The following is a 22,964-nucleotide window of genomic DNA, read 5'->3' as shown; positions in this document are numbered from 1 at the left end:
TTCTTCTTTATTATTAGAACCATCAGTTGTTAGGTCTTATAACTGGTAGGTGACTTCAGAAAAATTCGAACTTCCAGTAGGCTTGGATATTACTAACATCTTTTTATAAAGAAAGCCCTGGTGTGCCTGGGTGGCTCAGTGGGTTAAGCCTCTGCCTTTGGCTCAGGTCATGATCTCACGGTCCTGGGATCAAGCCCTGCATTGGGCTCTCTGCTCAGTAGAGAGCCTGTTCCCCCCCCCACCCCACCCCCTGCCTGCCTCTCTGCCCACTTGTGATCTGTCAAATAAATAAATAAAATCTTAAAAAAAAAAAAAAAAAGAAAGAAAAGAAACCCCTGAAACTCGGAGATCAAGTGACTTGCCCACGGTCTCAGAGCTTAAAAATGGTGGAGGGGAATTATTTTATCTGCCATGGCATCGTTCCCATTTTCATTAACAAAGATAATATCTTACTAGAGTCCTCTGAGTTTTGATCTGGAAAAGGTGGTTGAGGTCGGATGTTCTTCTGCTCCAGTTGTTGTCTGAAGTGCCAGCAGTCACAGAACCAACAGCTTGCTCTCTATCCTAACGTTTGTAATACATTATTGTGGCTATGAGCATGAACTCTGGGACCACAATAGCCTGGTTAAACTGGCTCTGGGACATATTGGCTGTGAGACACTGAGCAACTTAATTAATCTCTCTGTGCCTCAGTTTCCTCATGTGAGAAGTGGAGTAATAGTACCTACTTCACTGAGTATGTTACATGTAAAATGCTTAGAGCTTGATACATACTAAATACTCAGTAACTTTTTTTTTTTTAATTTATTTATTTGACAGACAGAGATCACAAGTAAGGAGAGAGGCAGGCAGAGAGAGAGGGGGAAGCAGGCTCCCTGCTGAGCAGAGAGCTCCATGTGGGGCTCGATCCCAGGACCCTGAGATCATGACCTGAGCTGAAGGCAGAGGCTTTAACTCACTGAGCCACCCAGGCGCCCCTCAATAACTTTTTTTTTTTTAAGATTTTATTTATTTATTTGAGAGAGAGAGTGAGCGAGAGAGAGAAAGAGCACAAGCTGGGGAGGAGGCGAGAGGGAGAGGGAGAAGCAGGCTCCCAGCTGAGAGCCCGATGGACTTGATCCCAGCACCCTGGGATCATGACCTGAGCCAAAGGCAGACACGTAACCGACTGGGCCACCCAGGCACCTCACAATAAGTTTTTTTTTTTTAATTAAAGAATGGAAGAAATTCTTAGGTAACATAATAAAGGAAGAAAAACCCCCAAAAACAAAGTAAGCCCCTCTCCCTAACCAGATATACCCACCACATTATTTAAAAAAAAAAAAAAAAAAAGTGGTGTTTTATTTTTTGGGTTTGTTTGGTTTTTGTGTTTTTGTGGTTTTTTGTTGTTGTTGGTTTGTTTGTTTCTTAGGGCGGAAAATAACCATGAAATTGAGTGAGGTGTTTCCATTTCTAAACTAAAGCAAGGCAATGCTCTCTTTTCTGCTTCTCTAACCCGATCTTTCTCCTACCCCTTTTTACAGCTTCAGATCTGGGACACAGCAGGTCAAGAAAGATTTCGGTCCATTACCCAGAGTTACTACCGAAGCGCCAATGCCTTGATCCTCACCTATGACATAACCTGTGAGGAATCCTTCCGTTGCCTTCCTGAGTGGCTGCGGGAGATAGAACAATATGCCAGCAACAAGGTCATCACTGTGCTAGTGGGTAAGTAAGGACTAATGAGGAGGGAAATTGATTTGTGGCCATCAGAGAATTTATAATCACATAATGCTTATGCCTTGCTATCTTCCACTAACATAGTCTACAGGTATATAATTCATGCAGTCAACGTGCAGTTCTTCTGAAATTGAGGAGAAAATGAAATAGGTCATATCCCAAGGCGATGGTTTAGAAAAATAAAGTTGAAAATATTGCTGATTGATTTTTCTGTCAATGAAGGTTCTAGGCAAGAAGGTGGACTGCCATGGAAGTGATGTGGACTGCTAAGCATTACCCAAAAAATCTAGTTACAAAATCCTGGAAACTGCTGGTCTAGATGTAAACCTTATCTCAGAAGTTAATAAAGAATTTATTCTTAAAGTAACTGCTTATTGCCTAAAGAAATGGACTTTTTTTTTTTTTCTCTTCTTACATTTGTGCTGACTTGAGAAATTCTAATTTCAGGGAGAATCCATTAAGGGAAATTCTGCAGTTTGTTTCATCTTGTGGGAGGGTAGGACCTCTGTTTAGTAAGGCAGAAAAACAGAAAACAACACATGAGTTTCTGTGGTGACAAATATGCCCATTAACAATGGGATTGCAGTGACATGGATTGGGTTGTTAAAAACTCTTCTCCTGGTGATGAAAAATGTTAATAATATATGGCTGTTAAAATGTTTTCTTCCTAAAAAGGAATATTGCTGTATATTCTAGCAAGACTTGAATTTGGAAATCCAGCTAGAGAATCTCAGAAGCATTGTTAAGTCACAAATTATGGTTAACAGTAAGCTAAGTAAACACTTAAACAGTAAGCATTATAGCTAGCACTCATGTGCCAGGAATCATGTTAGGAAATTTATATGTAATTATTCCTAATTTATGTATGAGGAAACGGTGGCCCAGAGAGTTGAAGTTCTTTGCCCAAGGTTGCATAGCATGTTAAGATCAACTCCAAACCTTGTATCTGTCCAACTCTAATGCGCTGCTTTGTAACAAGTTGCTGGACTCTTCTTTCAGGCGGCTGGGTTAAGTATCTGCCTCTCTATGAGCTAGTGCTCTGTGCCCACTCCTGAAAACCCTCTTGCACACTGGAGAATGTCATGAAGCACTTGAAAGCATCCATCTCAGGACTTGGGCTTTCTTTCGATTCCACAAAAAGCCCTTCAGAACTTGAGTCAAAGCATATTCCTTGGGATTCTGTCTAAGGAAGTTAAATGGAGATTTGATGGGAGATAATTAGCCCATTCAGTATGAAAGAGGCACTGGCTTTAAAAAAAAAAAAAAGCCTTTTTATTATAGAAAATTTCAAACACAAGCAAAAGTAGAAAAAACGGTATCAGGAACCCGCATGTACACATCTCTCAGCTCTGACGATCATCAACTCATGGCCAGTCTTATTTAACCTGCTCCCCCTTTATGTTGTCTCAGATTATTTTGAAGCAAATCCCAGATGCTGTATTAATTCATCTTTCAATAATTCAGTGTATAACTTCAAAATAGGATTTTTAAAGAAAGAGAACCTAAGTACAAATCCATTTTCAGACCTAAAAAAATAGTAAGTTCTTAATAGCATCAAAAGTTTAGACAATGTTGAGTTCCTTGATTGACTCAGACATTTAAAAAAAATTTGTTCACATCAAAGATCTAAATAAGGCTCATATATTCTCATTGATTTTTGTGTCTTTTAATTCTCTTTTTGCCTGTAGGTTATCCCTCCGTTTTTTTCTCCCTTGGAATTTATTTGTTAAATCATATGTTTATCCTTCAGAGTTTTCAAGTCTGAATTTTGTTATTTCAGACCACCGTAGTATACATTGACAAGTTCCTCCATTACCTGTATTTCTTGGAGAGTTGTAGGTAAATTTAGAGGCCTGGTCAGATGCAGTTTGTGTTTTTCTTTTTAGCGAATATACTTCCCAGTTGATATTCTGAGGTACAGTTCTCATAGTACAGCCAAGAAAAATGCTTGATTCCCCTTTTTAAAATTTCCCACTTTTTAAAATAATGAGTTCTTTCCCTAGTATTTTCAAGAAGTAACTACTAAAATTTGTTTCTATTTTGAATATTAATATAGATTTAAGTATATTCAACATTTTCTAGGCCCTTGCAGTTCTTATCATTGACGGTCCAATTGTTCCAACTCTGAGAGTGGAGCTGCTTCATATGGTCTCCTGAGTTCCTTAGATATGACCTTTTGACAATGACCTCACTTGCTCTCTGGTGTAAGCATTCTAGGCACAACTTGTGCATTTCCTGCCCCAGACCAGGAATTGCCCATTTCTTCAAGAAGCACTGATTATTATTAATGTGAAGTTATATTTATATTTAATTAGTTATATTTAGAGGCCACAACCAAATTGATAGGATTCTTCCTTATTAGTGGGTGGTCACTGCTTTTAGGCTTTTCAGTGGACAGACCTAGTGTGTGTGTGTGGTGAATTCTGTAGTGCCCAGAGGGGTTTTCTATGAGGCTCCACCAAATGACTCACAAGACTATGATAGGCTACACTTGGCATGATGTTCACTTAGGTGGATACAGGACAGAAAATACGGCTTCATTGCAGGTCAGCATCTAGTTGGCTTTATTCACTTAACAGTATATCCTCGTGTCTCACCCCATGGCAGTATGCAGAGACATTCCTCACTGCTTTTTACAGAGGCAAATAACTTCATTGTGCAGATAGATGGACCAAATTTCATTCAAGCCAGTGCCCAACTGAGGGGCATCTGGGTTGTGTCCAGGTCTTTGCCATTACAAATGGCATTGATATCTTACACATTGCAGTAATCACAGCCACATTTGCTTTGCTTTACTTGCCCATCTGTCTGATTTGACTTCAGATATGAAATTGAATTTTGATGCTTCTGAGCCTGTAAAAAGTCCAGTGATGTTTCCTTCTTTGATTTATCCCTGTTCCAGGCAACAAGATTGATCTGGCTGAAAGGAGAGAGGTCTCCCAGCAGAGAGCTGAAGAATTCTCAGAAGCTCAGGACATGTATTACCTGGAGACCTCAGCCAAGGAATCAGATAATGTGGAGAAACTCTTCCTTGACTTAGCATGCCGACTCATCAGTGAAGCCAGGCAGAACACACTTGTAAACAATGTATCCTCGCCCTTACCCGGAGAAGGGAAAAGCATCAGCTATTTGACTTGTTGTAATTTCAACTAAAGGCTGAGGCAAGGAGAAGCAAGAGGAATCAGCAGCTGCCCCGATGGGCCCCAAATTGCTGGGGGAGATCTGGTGATGACTGTGGCTCCTGCTCTCAGATCTGACTCCCGTGGGATCCAGAGCTTACAGAGCATGGCAGGCCGAAGGCTTTGTCCACAGGCCAGCATTAGCAGAACATATAACGGTTTCACCCTTTTGCAGTCAGGAGTTGGAGCAAGGAGAAAATTGCACTAGGCGCTCCGTGATCTGCAGAGCATGTTGCTTTTGTTCTTTAAAAAAAAAAAAAAAAGCAAGTAAAAGCGCATTCCTAAACACAGCCCGGGGGAAATGTACTGTAGGGAGATCCCTCCTGCACGTCAGTGGGTGCATGTAGGGGCTGTGCTTTAGGGCTTCTGGGGGCCCTGGTTTTCTTGTCTACCAGATAAACCAAAACTGGGAAGGCCAAGTACTGCCTCTGTGGTGTGTGTTGATGACTCCATGGAGACTTTGAAAAGTGTTACTTCTCTTGTCCACAGGCACTTTCAAGAACTTTGGGATGTAAAAATGAAATGAAACCTTTTCCCATGACCAACAGTTAACAATCATTGGTTTAATATTATATATAAGCTCCATGACTCCTTTTGGTGCTAATGAATCCGCTCTTTCACAGACCAAACAATTTAGTACATCAATGTCCTCAAATGTATTACATTGAAATAAAAAAAAAAGGGACGTCCATGAATCAGCACTCTTTTTCAAAGTCTCATTACTACCTTCACTAGGGTGGATTTGTTGGAAAATAAAATATTTTCATGTTCTTTCCCCTCTAAATCTCTACCATTTTTTTCTTCTATTCTCTCATCTTTCCAGCCCTTTAAGTAAATGAAAACGTTAGAAAATTGAGAAAAAAAAATGGCTGGTGATATTCTAATGTAAAAGACTAGCTCTAAGACATCATGAGTAATACAAGAAAACAGACCTGATCTGACCAAAATACTGTGGATTAATGGACTGCGATGCAGAGTTCTAAGCAGAGCACAGTCCTTGATAAGCAGGTGACATCTTTTACTTCCTGGTACTATCCATCTTGGACAGACCAAGGCTTAGAATTTTGTACATGTTTTTAGTATGATAAGTGACAATAGCAACAGATGAAAAGTCTCATGAACCATTTTTGTATCTTCAGTAACCTTAGAAAAATTCTGCTTGTGGAAGCAGGCGGAGCTGTCATTAGTTGCCTCCTTCATGTTGTAAAGTTACTCTCGGACTCACGACCATACATTCTTTCCTATTTCTTTTTCTTTTCCTTTCTCTCCTGGTATCCCCATTCTTTCTTTTTTTTAACTCCCTCCCTTTACATGCACGTGTTACTGCACATCTCCAATTCAAATGGAGGTGTATATGCCTTTAATTAGCCAATTTTAAAACAAGACTCGAGATGGAAGATGTGCTGCTGGATATTTGTTACTAATTTCTTTAGTGCCATACTTTGATGCCTTCCAATTTGTTCACTGATATAAATGCAAATTGGGGAAATAATTAAACCTGTATGCTGTTGATGCCGTCAGATGTTTCTGTAGCTTGCCACTTGGCATCGCTGAGGGATGAATAATGGAATAAGGGCAGGATATGCAATTTCTGTTGTTGTAGATGGTGGCAATCTCGGTCCTGATATGTTGATGTTTGAAAGCTGTTTAATTTTAAAGAAATGAGGTGCACAGAGACACGATATTGATAAAGCATTTCCAGTGTTCCTCTAGCGGATTTCAAAGTGACTCATCTCTTGTATACAGATTATACATATTGTATAAGGGATTGATACTTTTGGTTGGCTTCACTGTGTTTGTTCTGATCCTCTCCTATGGGTGAGAGAAAGAGATCCCAGAAGTTTGAATTGCTTTCACTTTGAATCTGTTTCTCCAGGAAAGAAAAGTCATTTTAATAAATACCAACCAAAATCATTTCTAATAATTGTTGCTTTTCCCTCCCCGTTTCTCCACGAAGCCAGCAACTATGAAAGTACTCAGAAAACAAGTTGATCAAGGTGGGCAGGAGAACTTGTCTTTTTAAAACTGTGAGGAAATGTCTAAAGGTTTAGATTTATTATCTTTTCTTTAGGGCAAAAATCCAATTCCCAAATCATGACTGAACTCTGTCTCCACAGCAGCAAGTGTGTTGAAACTAAAACTGCTTTGTGAACGCAGACAGACTATTAGGTTGGACAAATTTAGTTGTAGAACAACAGCTTCCAGGATTACTCTTGCATTCTGAAATTCCTATTCCCTAGGGCTCAGCTGCTTCAGTCTACCCTTGATCATACTCATAAGGGGATTAGAAACTTCTGCTCTTGGCTCCTTCCTTTCCTGTTACTACTCCTTGCAGCCTTTCCATAATGTACAGTCACCCATCCATGGCCCGTAGGTAGAGATACATGGGAATTTAGAACTTTTCTCCCTGCCTTAGTTGTGTGAATTCCAGATTAGGCCTTATGGACACTTGTTCACTGGTACATCTCTAGTTTCAGAACAATCCCTGACCATATTGTTGGTGCTCAATAAATATTAGTTGAATAAATGACTTAGTGCCAAGTGGAGGTTGGCCAGTTACATAGAAATTTCTCAAATAGAACTTGAGAAAGGATACTGATTAAATGTGGTCTTCTTAACCTAGACCAGAAACTAAACTCGTTGGTTTGCTTACTGGTGGTTATTGCCATGGCAACATTTGCTAAGATGATCCTTCTTAAATAAAAATGAAGGCCTACTTCATGGTGGATGAAAAAGAGAATTGCTTTCTTATAATTCAGCTTGGCTTGATCTGCCTCACACTATCAGTGTCTGTGTCTGCTTCCATTTTTTTCTTCTTTTAATAAAGTTACAAAATATTCGGCAAAACTTTTCCTTTTCCAATGAAAATGCATCATATTTATGTCCTAGAATCAGGCGTGGAAGAACCTGTGAAATCATATAGCTCGCTGACATTAACGATATTTTATTATGGCTTTGGGTAGTCTGTATCCTTATAGGATTTTGTGCTTTTTCCTTTACCTATATAAGGCTTTTTATGTTTTTATTATTCCTGTTGTATTAATATTTAATTTTGATTATGCAGGGCCAATTGTCCTTTCTGCAGATTAGATTAGGCCATTAGGGTTCCTGGTCTTTCTTTCCCCGTCTTTTCTACTCATTTCATGTTACCATCTCTTCCTGAGTAAAGTGGCAAGTGTAACTAGAAATGAAAGTCAAAGGGATTGATTTGGTAATGTGTCAGTTTCTGAAAAAGGGTAAAAACCACTGGTCAATATAATATATTTGGGTTAGAATTATTTATTTTAAGCAACTTAGATTTGTTGGAGAGAGGAGGCAGAATTTAACAGAGGAGTGGGTCCTATTCATGACTGCATACCTTTGGAGGACACTGGTGAGTTCCAGTGTTAGGTCAATGATTTGCCTCATTTAACTTTTCGGCTATTCCATAATTCTTCCAGATTCAGCATCAAATTTCAGAATTGCTCTTCTGACTAATGAAAACATCTTTTTTTATAAACCAAGTCACATAAGATATCTCACAACCAGAAAAAAACTTTCATTTTGTTCCCCACATATCAAAACAATGGCTCTAAAGATATACGTTTTCTATTTTTTTAAAAAATATTTTTATTTATTTATTTGACACAGAGAGAGATCACAAGTAGGCAGAGAGGCAGGCAGAGAGAGAGGAGGAAGCAGGCTCCCCGCTGAGCAGAGAGCCCGATGCGGGGCTCGATCCTAGGACCCTGGGACCATGACCCGAGCCGAAGGCAGAGGCCTTAACCCACTGAGCCACCCAGGCGCCCCACGTTTTCTATTTCTTAAGCCTGCAGAACTCTGTACATTTCATAGCCTTCTGTTCTTTAGGGAATAGTGCCCCATTACCTCTTTTAGGGTTTGCCCTTTGTTGTCTCTAGATTTTTTTTTTTTTTCAACTGCAACTGGTTACTTACTTTCCTCAACCACAGTGCTGACAGATGCATTTTAAAGCAACTATAATACTTTTGAGACTTAACTAGAAATTCAAAGACAATGAATAAGATGTGTATCTCCTGGTTCAGACAAACATTACTCCACACAAGCAATCTGACTGAGCACTAATTTTGGGATAAGAGGGGGATGTGCTCTCTTTTTCTCTTTTCAAATTTCATTTCTGTTCCGTGAGTGTATTTGTTTAAAAGGAAAGCTGCCTTCCCTTACATTTATCACACTAGGTAGAAATCATGCTGAATTAAGAAATTATCCTACCTTCGAACAGCTAATTAATATAGTAATCTTGGAACGAGAGAGATGACACTTCATCTTCTTTCCTAAGCCTATGATGTTGGAAGGTTATAGTCATTTCTGGGAACTATACTTTGAAATTAAAAAGAAACTGAAGCATAATAAAGATGGTGAAGAATTTAAAACTTATGACATCTGAAGAATATTTGGAGGATTTGGGGGAGATTTAGCCTGGGAAAGAGAGAGGGATACAATTAGTCAATTAGAGCAAGACTCTGGTTCAAAGGGATGGAATGAGGTCCACTGAGGCCAGAGGGCCACAGATTTGGGATCTAAGTCGGGGAGAACTCTCAAAAAGGTGGATCACCATGGAAGGAGCTGCCTTAGGTAATAGTATGCATCAAGCAGATGCTAGATGATGAGGAAAGGATCTTAGCATTGGTTGGAGGTTCGACTAAATGACCTATTAATTTACGTTGTAGCACTTTGCCTCTCATAACATGTTCAGTTAAATATCTGTTAACCTACAGCTAATGATTTTTTTTTTTTTTAAAGACTGCTTTTCTGCCAGTCTTCCTGGAAGGAGGTTGGTTACATGTTGTTTAGCTAAGAGACTGGCTTGTCATTATGCCCTAGGCTGGGACTGCTTCGTCAGTCCATTCACTGATGTCCAGTTGAAATCACAGACTGGTTCTTGAGCTAAAAAGAAGTACTGTTTTAATAGAAGTTATGTAGAATCATGGAAATTATGTTTTTGTCACATGGCAAACACAGGCCATGCTCAGTTTAGTGAATAACTGGTATCTAGGATTTCAGACCAGGCCTTTTTTGCAGAACAGAATCTTCAGTTAAAGATCCCATAAATCGACCAGTATGAAGTTTTGCAGCTTCCATTAGAGATGGGCTGGTGCGTTCATGGCATAAAGGAGACCTTAAGATCTGTCTTGGCAGAATCTCAAATGACATTTGGTTAGCTGGGTTGATTGTCTTGAAAAAACATGATCTGCAAATTATTTTAATAGAACCAAGGCCAAATTTCTTCAGTAGAAAAAGTAACAAAACATGAGTTTTCAGAAATCAGAGACAGCTATAAGCAACACTTACTAATAAAGCCCATGACCAAATGATTCCACCAGCAAAATAAGTTGCATCCCTGTTAGGCTGATAGATGGGTTTTCATTAGTCTTTATAAGTCATTGGTCTTGCGTCAGTATGGTGAGAAACACTTGAGTTTGGGTAAGACTTTGACTCTTTTAAATAAGAGGTTAGAGCACAAAAGCTAGCCACCTCTTTAATTGAGTTACTTAGGTACATGAGACAAATTCTTAATTTCCACTGAATTAGAGCAGAATTTTTGGAGATGTTGTGTTCTAGTTCCTAATGGAATCCTTGATGGGTTATAACTTTAACACTTCAAGGAGTGTGTGAAGGGGGAACACCAGGTTAGATACGAGGAGACCTAGTACTGCCATGAATTAGCTGTATCTTTATGCAAAGCACAATCTCTTGAGGATCAGTTTCCTCATCTATGAGATAGACTCATAATACCTGTCAGGATTATTGTGAAAATTAGGTAAGATAAATTGAAAGTTAGGACGGTGCTCAGTAGGCAGTATGCAGTCAAACATTAGTTCTTTTCTCTTTACTTAAGGGCAGACTTTGGATAGTCTGATACAAATATAGATCCTTAGGGTCAAAACAAAGAATCCATTTCAACTTCGAAGAAAAGAGCACCATTTCTGAAAGGGCCTTAAAAAGAAGTCACTTATTTGCTCCTTCTTTCTGCCTTTGGGCATTACTGTCACCCAACAGTCTCTTTATTTCTTTACATATTTCAGGAAAGGTAATCTTGCACTCTTTCCCAATGGACAATTCCAGGGTTGCAAACTCCTCATTATCAGGAAACTTAACTTTATTACTGAAATACCTCACAGTGCAATTTGAACCTCTTTCTTCTTGAGCCCATTCTCCATGGGAAGAAAAATGGGTTGATCCTATCTTCTTAAGGGACCATGTTTGCCATTTATTATTGCCCTTTGCCTAATTTTTTCCCTTTAACGACAGTCAGAAAAAGCTCATTAAGGTGATAATCATTATTCTCTTGGGGAGTGTCAGGCTAGGTATTTATAAATTCTTAGTTTCTTATTAGTATCAGATTTAGATCATAATTTCACTGTTGATTAACTCTTCAATTATCCATTTATTTTTCTTCCTTATATACTTGATAACAAAGTGTGCTTCTGAAGAATTATTCTGGTTGTGTGGTTCTTGTTTTCTCCTCTTGGTAAAAATAGAGTCATGAATCCTAGTTTTGTCATCTGCTTTTAGAATTTCATTTCGTAGATGACGTATATTTGATGGACATAATTACCAACACCCAAATTTAGCAGGGTTTCTTTCCCTTTCTACATGTGCACTGTATTCTGAAATAAAAATTGGAGTACCAAATGCCTAATAAAGCAAAAACTCATGTACAGAATAACAAAAGAATCTGGTCTGTTAGGGTAATTTATCGTTTTAGTTGAATGGTCCACAGCTTTGTTTAAGGTTATACAGTTACGCCTGGATTAAATAATAATAGCAAAACTTGATAAGCCCTCTGAAAAACAGCTGCTAAACATATTGCTTTCTGGAATGTAATCATTAGAAATACTCTCTCATCCTATACAATTGCAGAATGCTAGTGGAACTTTCTTGTAGGCTATTTGACATTGAATGTCAATTGATTTAAAACATTTTTTAATCCTCTTATTCCTTTAAGGCGTGTTGGGGCTTTCATGTCCCTTTTGTGGAAAATTTCAAATGACTGGAATGCTGGCTTCTAATTTCTGCTCACTGAAGTGTCCTCTAGACATACCAGATGGTTGGAGCTCCTTTGATGATATGTAAGGGAGCTACATAAATGTATTTATGTAAATACACTTACATAAATGTAAGTGTGTGAGTAAAGTTGCTGTTTTCAGCAACACACACACACACACACACACACACACACACACCCCTCCAAAAAAAGATGCTTAAAATTTCAAATAATAAAGGATTAAGAAGAGATTTTTGATCATCTAAAGGGAAAAAGTTGTGCCCCACATATATTGTTACAATACTTTAATGCATGACTTTTAGTGTAGGGATGAAATAAAATGCAAAATATATCATTCTGAAAGTCTTCTCAGCAGCTTGTTAAAATACTTAGAGAAGCTGTTTTATAAAGACTTAGAGAACCCCTGAATTTCCCCTTTCCTATCTCTTTCCTTTAAAACATGGACCTTTAACATACCCATAGTTTTAACAAACATGTTAATCATCAAATCTTATGAACTCAGTTATTAATATCTGGCTGGTTTTAAGCATAGGCTCTCAGTAATATCTGAATACACCAGTATATAAAATCTTAACTATCTGCTTCAATACAGGCGTAATACTTGGTTTTAAATGTTAATATATAGTACACTGTATTGTCCTATGTGTTCATGTATTTAGTTTGTTTAATAAAAAGCCTGTTAGGAATATAAGCCCATAATGACTTGAGTGCACTTAGCTGAAAACCTTCTGTAAAATGTGATTATATGAAAACTTCAATCCGCATTAAAAAGGTGGGATCAGAAACAGGAATGTGAACAAAAAAATTCTTTAATGAAGTTGCATCCCTCTTTTTAGAATAAAGACATAATTCACACACAATTCACCCCTTTAATGTGTTCAATTTGATGTTTTTAGTATTTTTTAAAAGTTGAACAACACTCACCACTATCTAACTCTAGAACATTTTCAGTATCCCAAAAAGAAACTCTGTACTCATTAGCAATTACGTCTCCACCCTCCTCCCCCAGCATCTGGTAACCACTAACCTACTTTCTGTTTCTATGGATTTGCCTATCTTGGACACTTCATATAATTATACAATATATGGGTTTTCTGTGTCTGACTTCTTTCACTTAGCATAATGTTTTCAGTTTTATGTTGTACCACAAATCAATATTCTTTTTATGGCTAAATATATTCCATTGTATGTATATTCCACAATTTACTTGTCCATTCATCGGTTGATGAACACTTGGGTTGTTTCTATTTGGGGGTTGTTATAAATAATGCTGCTATGGACATTTGTGTACAAGTTTTCTGTATGGGTATATACTGTCACATCTCTCTTAAAAGCGATTAGTCTAACAAATCACATGTGTTCACTTAAGCAGAACCTCTTAAAATCCCACTTGGAGAACGCAATTTATAATCTTAGGTCAATTGGTCAATTAGGAGACCCCTGAATAATGGCTAACATCTCAATATGTCCGTAGGAATCTTTCTATGAACCTACCATCTATATATGATAATCAATTTCATGAAGACTGCTTCAGTCTTGTAGAAATTGAGTTGTCATCGCATAGAGAATTTCTAAAGTCCTCTGCATTGTTTCAAGGGATAGCTACAAACTATGTTGGAAAGTACTCATTCAATCTTCTAGGATTCAATTAAGGAGCACTTTTAATATATACTTTCCTTTACATACACTGACTGTCTTTAAAGTTTGGATTTTTCCATCTTTTTTTTTATTAATTATTTTTATTAACACATATTGTATTATTTGCGCCAGGGGGGATTTTTCCATCTTGAAAAAAGATTGTCAAATTGCCAAACCACCTGTCCATTGTAGCTTAAGTTTTAATTAAGAGATAATTCATACTGAGAGTAAAAGTAAAAAGAATGTATTTTGTGTGCAAAGGATGAATGTATTAATAACTTTTTATTTGTAAAATTTTTTTAAAAAGATGAATGGAAATTGCTTTCTCATGTACTTGTACATAAATAAACATTTCCTGTTGCCCACATGTGGAGTATCATATGCCATCAAAGTACATAAAAGCAAATAAGCTTTAAGTACATGAATGTCCTTCAGCATGAGGTGGAATGTGCTCTGAATTTGGGCACCTGAGTTTGTTTGTTCTCTAACTGGCTAACCTTGGACAAGTCATTTAACATTTTGCACCATAAATTTCTCCTTTGTAAAACAAGGGACTAGATTAAATAATTTTAAGGCCTTCTGATTGCAATACTAAATAAGACTACTCTGCTATATTCAGAATGTGAAAGTTTCATGCTAATTATTTCTAATGGTGAGAAAGATGCTTTATCTGAAGACGTAGTGGAAAGAGTATTACACTGAGAAGCAGAAGACAAATTCTAGTCCCAGTTCTGACATGGACAAGCTGTGTGACTTTGGGCTAATCATTTAATTTCAAGTCTTAATTTTCTCAACTACAAAATACACAGCAGATTAGATATCTTTAAGGTCCCTTCATCTAAAACACATTATATCATTCTATATTCTTTAGAGACATCATTTAAGATCTTATCTTTCACAATTAGGAATGAAACTACTTACTCATGACCAATAAGGCATTCGTTCATTCACCCATTCATTTATTCACAATTTACTAGCATATGCTATAGGGCAGGTACAGGAATCTGTCTCCCACTTGTACTGCAGGAGTCATGGACTTGTTCTTTTTCTTGAAATTCATCTCCTCTCCAATCCTTTCCTCTCATCCTCTGTGTTGGGACATGCACTTGAGAAATGAGCGCCTTGGATTATGAGTCATGGAACATGGTAGAGTTAAGAGGATGATAAAAGAATCAAACCTGATTTTGGGCTCCCTGACAAGTGTTCTGAACATAGACAATCTATATAGCCTTACTTGACATTATCCTTTAGTGTTTATAAAGTATTGGGCTTTACAAAATCACTTACCATAATTTTATGTTATTCTCTAATTACAGCTTTTCTACAGTTGCTATGAGACTCTTATTTTTACTATTTTAGCACCTTCATTAAAAAGATGTTTTGTTGAATTTCTCTCCCAAATATACATGCTGTGGTTTTAAGTGTTCTGTTATTAATATTAATTTAAATTGCATGAAATTTGTTTTTGTAGGTTAAAACCAGTCAGATATGACAATCTCCCATCATTCTAATATGACCTAGTATGCCATAAGCTGCAAAGCTTGCTTGAGAGGCAAATACTATATTAGCTAGAGGAGAAACTTTGACTCCTATGTGTTTTCATTCCATTTTGTTTTTTCCCCACTAAGGACATTTGGACAAGTGATTTCACCTTGAACATTGTTTTTTTCCATTAGTTAAATGGGATAATTGCAAACTTGAATAAGATTTTAAAATACATACGTATGTATTTTATGAGGGTAACTATCCTTAGTTGACTCAATTATTCCACATCTGCTAACAGGCAGACTATACCTCATATAAACTATCTATATACCCCAAAACACATCTGCAGCTGAGAGATGAAACTGGGAGCTATGTTTAAACCAGTCATGTGATTGTGCTTTTGGCCAGGTGCTCACCTCTGAATATTTCTATAACTGAAATATCTTATTTCCTTTACTTACTTGCAGGAAACCAAATGTTATTAACATAAGACACCCTATCTAAATTTTCATACTTGGAATTTATTCAGGTTTCCTAGAAAATAGTTATATTTTCACATCTAGATAAAAATAAGCTTGAAGAAACAGGCTAGTATGACTTTGATCTTAGAGATGAAACCACAAGAACTATATGTGGTCTTACATTCTACAAAGTTTAGTGATGCTCATATTCACATTTAATCCTCATGTTAACCTTGTGAAGTACTTTCTGCAGCTGAAGTAGAAAGTATACAAGTTTGGATGGAAGACAAAGGTTAAGACCCCGGTTTGAACATAGGAAGCATTCCAAACAAAAGGAATGAAAAATACAAAAGCTTTAGGTCAAAGTATCTGTATTACTTGGAGCAAGTTACTTAGCCTCTTTTTATCTTGTTTTCCTCATTATAAAATGAGCATCTCCATGCCGGTCTTCAATAATTTGACAAGCACCTGCTATGTGCCAAGAAGTGTTCTAGTCACTGAAACTAGAGCAGTGAACAAAATACAAAAGCTTACTTTAATGGAAATTATAGCACGAAAAGAATAGAAAATAAAGAAATATATAGTAATATCAAATGGCGATAATTACTATGAAGAGAATAAACCAGGGCAAAGGAGAGAAGCAGTAATGGTGGAAGGTCACTCTTTTATACAAAGTGGTTAAGGAGAGGCCTAATCAATAATGTCATTCGAAAATAGAGCTTAGGAAGAGGGAATGGTGTGTTTATTTTGGTGAAAGTGTTGCAGGCAGAGGGAACAGAATGTATAAAGGCCTCAAGGTGAGAGAATTCCAGTATGGCTAAAACACAACGAATGAGTGAGGGCCAAGGGGAGATGAGATTTGAGGGGAGTGTGATATGGATCATAGCAGCCCTCGAAGGTTGAGTAGAATAGTGATTTGACTTATATTTTAACAGGACCACAGTGCTGCTGTGTTAACAGCAGCTTATAAAAGGGTAAAGACAGAAGCAAGGAAAACTATTTGGAAGACGACTGGTATAAATCAGGTAAAAGAAGGTGACCTGGACCATAGGAGTAGGTACGGAGATTGTGGGAAGGTTCATATTCTGGTTATATTCTATTTGACTGTTTTCTTTAATTGAGGTATAACTGACATATAACATTAGTTTCAGGTATACAACATAATATTTGATATACGTATACATTATGAAGTGAACACCACAATAAATCTAGCTAATACTTAAATACACAGTTAACAATTTTTTTGGCAGTGATAAGAACTATGTAATTTTTTATTATAGAGAATATCAAACATAAAGTAGAAGAGTATAACGAACCTCCATGTACATACACATCACCCACCTCCAACAATCATCAGCTCATGGTCAATCTTGTCTCTTTTATATTCCCACTCATTTTCTCCATTCTGTATTATTTTGATGCAGAGCCCATACATTATATAACTTCATCTAGAAATATTTCCGTATGAGCTTGACCTCACAACCCTGAGATCATGACCTGAGCTAAAATCAAGAGTCTGAGACTCAACTGACTGGGCCACCTAGTCTACAAAGTTTTAAATAGTTTTTAAAAATACTTAAAAATGGATTCTGTATGAATTTTAAAGTTCGAGCCTACAGGTCTTGCTTATGGTTTAAATGTAAAGAAAGAGGAGTCAAGCATGACTGTAAAGTTTTTGGCTGAAGCAGCTGGTAGTGTTTCACTGACATTTGCTCACATGGAAAACACTGCAGGAGGAGCAGTTTGGGTGGATAGGGTGAAGCAGGAATTTGGTTCAGGATGTGCTGAGTTTGAGATGTCTATTAGATATCCAAATAAGAGATCTTAAGTTGGTAGTTGGAGATATGTGCCTGAGATTTGGGGAGAGATTAGGCTGGAGATAGAAATTTGGGAGTCAGTAACACGGAGATAGAATCAAAGGCCTTAAACTGGTATCATCAAAGAAGTTAGTGTAAGTCCTAAGATACCTTAGGACTGAACCCTGGGGCACTCCAACATTTAGTTAGGGATAGGAAAGAACCAGAAAGGGAGACAAAATGTATGGCCAATAAAATAGGAAGAAAATGAATAGTAGTGTTCTGAAAATATTCCGAGGAGCTGTGATCAACTGTGTCAAATGCTGCTGATCAATTAAGAAAGATGTAGAGTAAGAGATGACCATGGATTGAGTAACATGAAATTCATTGGTGACACTATTATTTTAGTGGAGTGACGGAGATGAAAGAATGCCGTGCGTGAGTTCAAGAGAAACAGAAGAGAGGAAAAGGACAGTGACTATGGAATAAACTTTTAAGGAGTTTTTGCTGATAAGAGGTGTTGAGGAATGTGAGGCCAAAAAAATTTTATTTTTAAAGCAGGATGTATTAGTGCTGATGGAAATGATCATGGAATGATTCATGATATAGGAGTTAGACAGCACCTGGAGTGATGTCCCTGAGTGCACAAGGGGAAGAACCGACTTTGAGTTATCACAAGACGCTTCATATAAATGAGCAGGAGGGAATGCAGGATCTCTGGGCACCTAGGTATATGAGCGAGACAGAATGTGAGAGAACACATAGAAGGCATACAAATGTTAGTTCTCTTCACTTGGGGCTTTTTTTTTTTTTAAGATTTTATTTATTTGACACAGAGAGAGTGCATTCAACCAGAGGGAGTGACAGAGGAAGAGGGAGAAGCAGACTTTGTTGAGCAGGTAGCCCAATGCGGGCCCTAATCCCAGGACCCTGGGATCATGACCTGAACTGAAGGCAGATACTTAACCAACTGAGTCCCCCAGGTACCTTTTCTTGTCTGTCTGTCTTTCTTTTTTTTTTCTTTTAAAGAGTTAATGCTAACAGCCTAGAGCCACAGACAACTATTTTTACTAATTAATGGTCACAGAGAACAGAATCGGGTAGCTTTAGAAAATTGGGAAAGGCAAAATGTAGGTGGAATACTCAAACAGGTGGCACCTTGGTTAGGATTACTTGGATATATATAATTAAAATAAGAAAGAAAGAATAAAGAAGACAGGGTTTCCTTTTCTCATGTGAAAGGGGTCTAAGGGTTGGCAGCCTGGGACTAGTACTGTGGTTTCATGGTGTTGTCAGTGGAGTATCTCTCAACTCTGGCCTCTAATTTTAAGACAACATATTGTGCAAGATGGTTGCTAAAGCCTTCATCTTCATGTCCCTGTCCCAGCAACGGGAAAGAAGGAAGAAGGGCTTGATCTCTTCATTCCATGGAGACTTCTTGGAAGTTCTATGCAACGTGTCTATTTATAGCTCTCTGTCCAGAACTTGGCCTACAAGGAAGGCTGAGACATAGTCTTTCAACAGAGGGTACTGCTCCCTTAGTAAAACATGGGTTTTATTACAAAGGAGGAAGCAAAGAACTGATATCAGGGTAGACCTTAGCACTTGTGGGAAGAGCATGGTTTTATAGATAAAACTCCTGTTTGAACTCTAGCTCTACCATATACTGATTATGGAACAAGTTTTTATTATTATACTGGAACAAGTTGTTTTATCCCTGTGCCTCAGTTTTCTCTTCTCTAAAACTGAGCCAATACCACCCATTACATGCTATTCTGAAGATTAAATGAATAATTCAAGTAATGTGACACAGTGTTTGGCATATAATAAATGATACTACCATGAAATTAAAAATTAGCCAACTCGCAGGCCTCTAAGAGATACAGTCTTAGTCTTTTCAGGCCACTTTAACAAAATACCACAGACTGAGTGGTGTATAAACATCAAGAATTAAATATTTTATTTTTAAGTAATCTCTGCAGCTAACATGGGGCTCGAACCCACAACCCCAAGATCAGGAGTCACATGACCTGGCAACAAGCCAGCCAGGTGCTTCAACACCAGAAATTTATTTCTCACAGTTCTGGAGGCTGGGAAGTGCCTGTAGGTGCCTGAGATACAATGTCTAGTGAGGCCGTTTCCTGGTTCATAGACTGCTGTCTTTTTTTTTTTTTTAATTTAAGACTGCTGTCTTTTTATTGCAGCATGACAGGAGTGAGGGAGCTCTCTGATCTCTTTTATAAGATTACTAATCCCATTTATGAGGTCTCTACTCTCCTGACCTCATCACTTCCCCAAAGCCCCACCTCCAAATACCATCACATTGGGGATTAGGTTTCAACATTTGAATTGAGTATTAAGGGCACCTGTTGTGATGAGCACTGGGAATTATATGCACCTAATGAATTGTTTAACACTACATCAAAAACTAATGCTGGCTAACAACATAATTTAAAAAAATAAAAATATCACATAAATTTAAAAAAAAAAGGAACCTAATTCAATCTATAGCAGATATTGCAGAGTTCAGGTTGATTGGCTGCTATTACAGGTTTAATGTTAGAGGAACTGGATCAACTTCACTGGAGAGTTGGAACACACTGTCAAAGGCATTTGTTGAATCCAGTTAACTTTATCATATCTATTCAGTTTGTTCACATTAATATCTATTTAAATGCCTGCTTAATCTCTTCATCTGGTACCAGCCAAACTGCAAACCCTGAGATAAATAACCTGGTTAAGACCTGCAAAAATAGGACTATTTTGCCAAACACACGTACCTCATATTTAGATCTCCACAGTGGGAAAATGCTTCTCCAGCCATTCATTTTTGGGTCTCTTTTCTAGCTATCTTGGATATCACTAAACTCAACCTAATATGAGTGTGTGAAAATGGCTTTAGCAAGCAAGCAAATAAACATAAACTGAGTTTTGCACCAACAGAATTTCAACTAAAGAAATTCTGAGGGATAGATTTCAGACCAAAGAAGAGTGACAGTGCAAGATATAAGTTAAAGAGCAAAGAGAAAGGTAAATATATAGGTAAACCCAAAAACAAAACACAAAGAACTGTAGAAGCTAGTATCTGATAGAGTAAAAAATGAAGAATTCAAATTCATGAAAAATATAAGAGAAGGGTAAATGGATTGAAAATGACTTAAGGTCTTTGGGAAAGGATTATAAGCACTGATTAGCTTTATACTTTGATAAACTAAGGGTGCATGGTATAATTCCTAGGGCAAACCAAAAAGAAATAGCATTTAATTTCCAAACCTAGGGGAAAAATAGGAATGAATAAAAAAAACAAAAAACAAAATAAAACAACAACAACAACAAAACCCCACAACAACTAGAAAAGAAAGGAGAAGGAAACAAACAATGAACCAGCACAGGAAGTATGAAAGAAGATAAACCCAAACATATTTTAGTTACATTGCTAATGGACTAAATGTTCAGTTAGAGGACAAAGATTCTCAGATTGGACAACAGCACAAATCCAACCAAGAGTTTTATAGGAAACACACCTAAGACATAAAGATACTGGAAGATCAAAAGAGAAATGGAAAACAAAACAAACAAAACCCTCAACCTCTTGCAAATACTAACCAAAACAAAGCTAATGTAGTGTAGTTATAACAAGTTATTAGCCCATAAAAGCATTCATGGTGGGGTGCCTGGCTGGCTGTCCAAAGAGCATGCAACTGGTGATCTTTGGGGCAGTGGGTTCAAGTCCCATGTTGGGTGTAGAGATTATTTATTTTATAGACTTTATTTATTTATTTGACAGAGACACAGTGAGAGAGGGAACACAAACAGGGAGAGTGGGAGACGGAGAACAGGCTTCCTGCCTGATGCAGGGCTCGATCCCTACATCACGACCTAGAGCCGAAGGCAGACGTCCAATGACTAAGCCACCCAGGTGCCCCTAGAGATTACTTAAAAAAAAAAAAAAAAAAAAAAAAGCATTCATGATGATGAGATGAGCTCTTTTCAGATGGACTTTTCAGTCTATCAGGAAGATACAGAATTGAACTTGTGCCTAAAAATGCAGTCTCAAAAAGAAACAAAAAACAAAACCTGACTAAAATGTAAAACACATTCACAATCAGAGGGAGATTTAAAAATACCTCCTTTGGGGTGCCTGGGTGGCTCAGAGGGTTAACCCTCTGCCTTCAGTTCAGGTCATGGTCTCAATGTCCTGGGATTGAGCCCCGCATCAGGCTCTCTGTTCAGCGGGGAGCCTGCTTCTCCCTCTCTCTCTGCCTATTTGTGATCTCTGTGTCAAATGAATAAAATCTTAAAAAAAATTAAAAATAAAAATACCTCCTTCAGTAATTGATAGAATGGGGAAAAATCAGTACAAATAATTTGAACATAATTAACATATCTAATATACAGACACAAAATACTGTGTCCAATAACTGCAGAATACATGTTCTTCTCAACCATACATGGAACCTTCACAAAAACTGACCATAGATGAGGCCACAAAACAACTCTTAACAAATTTCAAAGGACTGAAATAATATAGTGTAAGTCTTCTGACCACAATGTAATTTAGGTAGAAGTCATTCATAAAGAGGTAACTAAAAAAAAAAGCCTTATGCTTAAAAACTAAGAAACACATTTGTAAACAACTCGTAAGTCAAAGAAACCACATGGAAAGTATTAAACATTTTGAACTGAATAACAAACACACTAACATACAAGTGTGATCTCAGGAGAAATTCTAGATAGACAGACTTCAGATTAAACACGCTATGGGTGATTACTATAGATAAGTGGATGAATTCAACCACAGAGTACATGCAGAAGTGCCAATAACAGAACACTGACAGGCACCATCTTTTAAAGTGTAGGCAAATAAAAAGGCAAAAAGACTTTTTTAGGGGAGATGATCAGACAATATTTCTGAGACTCCAGTAAACAGGGATCCTACCCCAGCACCCATGCTTCAGGGTGATTGATGCTTTAGAGAGCCTTCCTCAAGATTTTCTAAGTTCTCCATTTCTGGGACTAATAAGCAAGGCACCCTGAGCCCAGATCTGGTCCCACATGAGATCTCGTTGCAGGAAGTACCTCTTAAAATTTTCTAAGTTTCACTTTGGTGCCTGGCATAGGTACCATTTCTCCCTTTGAGGTATTCTCCAATCCTTTAACTCAGGCTGGGTGTGCAGCACATGCCCAGAGGAGCTCTAGGTCTTATTATACCTATGGAACTGCCCTGGGTCTGAACAGAAGGCCATTCCTGCTGACTGAGCAGTATTTCTTTCCCATGACAGTATATGCCTGGGCTGGAAGAATGGTGCTTTGTTTAGGTGATTCCCCTATTGGGACAAATGAATTACAAGTTCTGGGCTACCAAATGTCACCACTGACCCTTAGGATTGAGAGGTAGGGGTGTGTGTGTGTGTATCCGTGCATGGAGTCTTACCTGTTTCAACTGGTGCTGTCTCTGGTCTGTAGACCCCAGGCTTGTGAGGCTGGTGGCAGTTGTTCTTTACCCTGTTTACCTCCTGCCATTGGCACTAGGGAGATCACCTTATCCCTTTGCAGGTTCTGCACCTTGTGCCAGGCCAGGCCCTTCTCATCTGAGGCCTTTTAAGACTGTTGCTCCACAATGCCAACCGTCCCTTCTAATCAGTGTCCTCTTTTGTTT

General features: G+C 37.8%; 1 protein-coding gene across 4 annotated transcripts in view; it reads left to right on the top strand.

Annotated features, from left to right (window-relative positions):
* Positions 1-6,805, top strand: part of RAB30 (RAB30, member RAS oncogene family) — a 72,874-nt gene extending 66,069 nt beyond the window's left edge. For 3 of the 4 annotated variants that reach the window (XM_080816830.1, XM_080816831.1, XM_080816828.1), the window contains exons 4-5: positions 1,524-1,707; positions 4,622-5,746. In XM_080816830.1, the coding sequence (XP_080672956.1) occupies positions 1,524-1,707; positions 4,622-4,872 (435 nt within the window). In that variant the 3' untranslated portion in view covers positions 4,873-5,746. Of the gene's footprint in view, positions 1-1,523; positions 1,708-4,621 lie in introns of all 4 variants that reach the window. The other variant, XM_080816829.1, reaches the window with a different exon arrangement.
* The last annotated feature ends 16,159 nt before the right edge of the window (positions 6,806-22,964 follow it).

Source organism: Martes martes (genome assembly GCF_963455335.1).
Source record: "Martes martes genome assembly, chromosome: 10".
NCBI classification, from domain to species: domain Eukaryota; kingdom Metazoa; phylum Chordata; class Mammalia; order Carnivora; family Mustelidae; genus Martes; species Martes martes.
The sequence above is the reverse complement of the archived record's forward strand: the minus strand, read 5'-3'. Positions and strand labels throughout refer to the sequence as shown.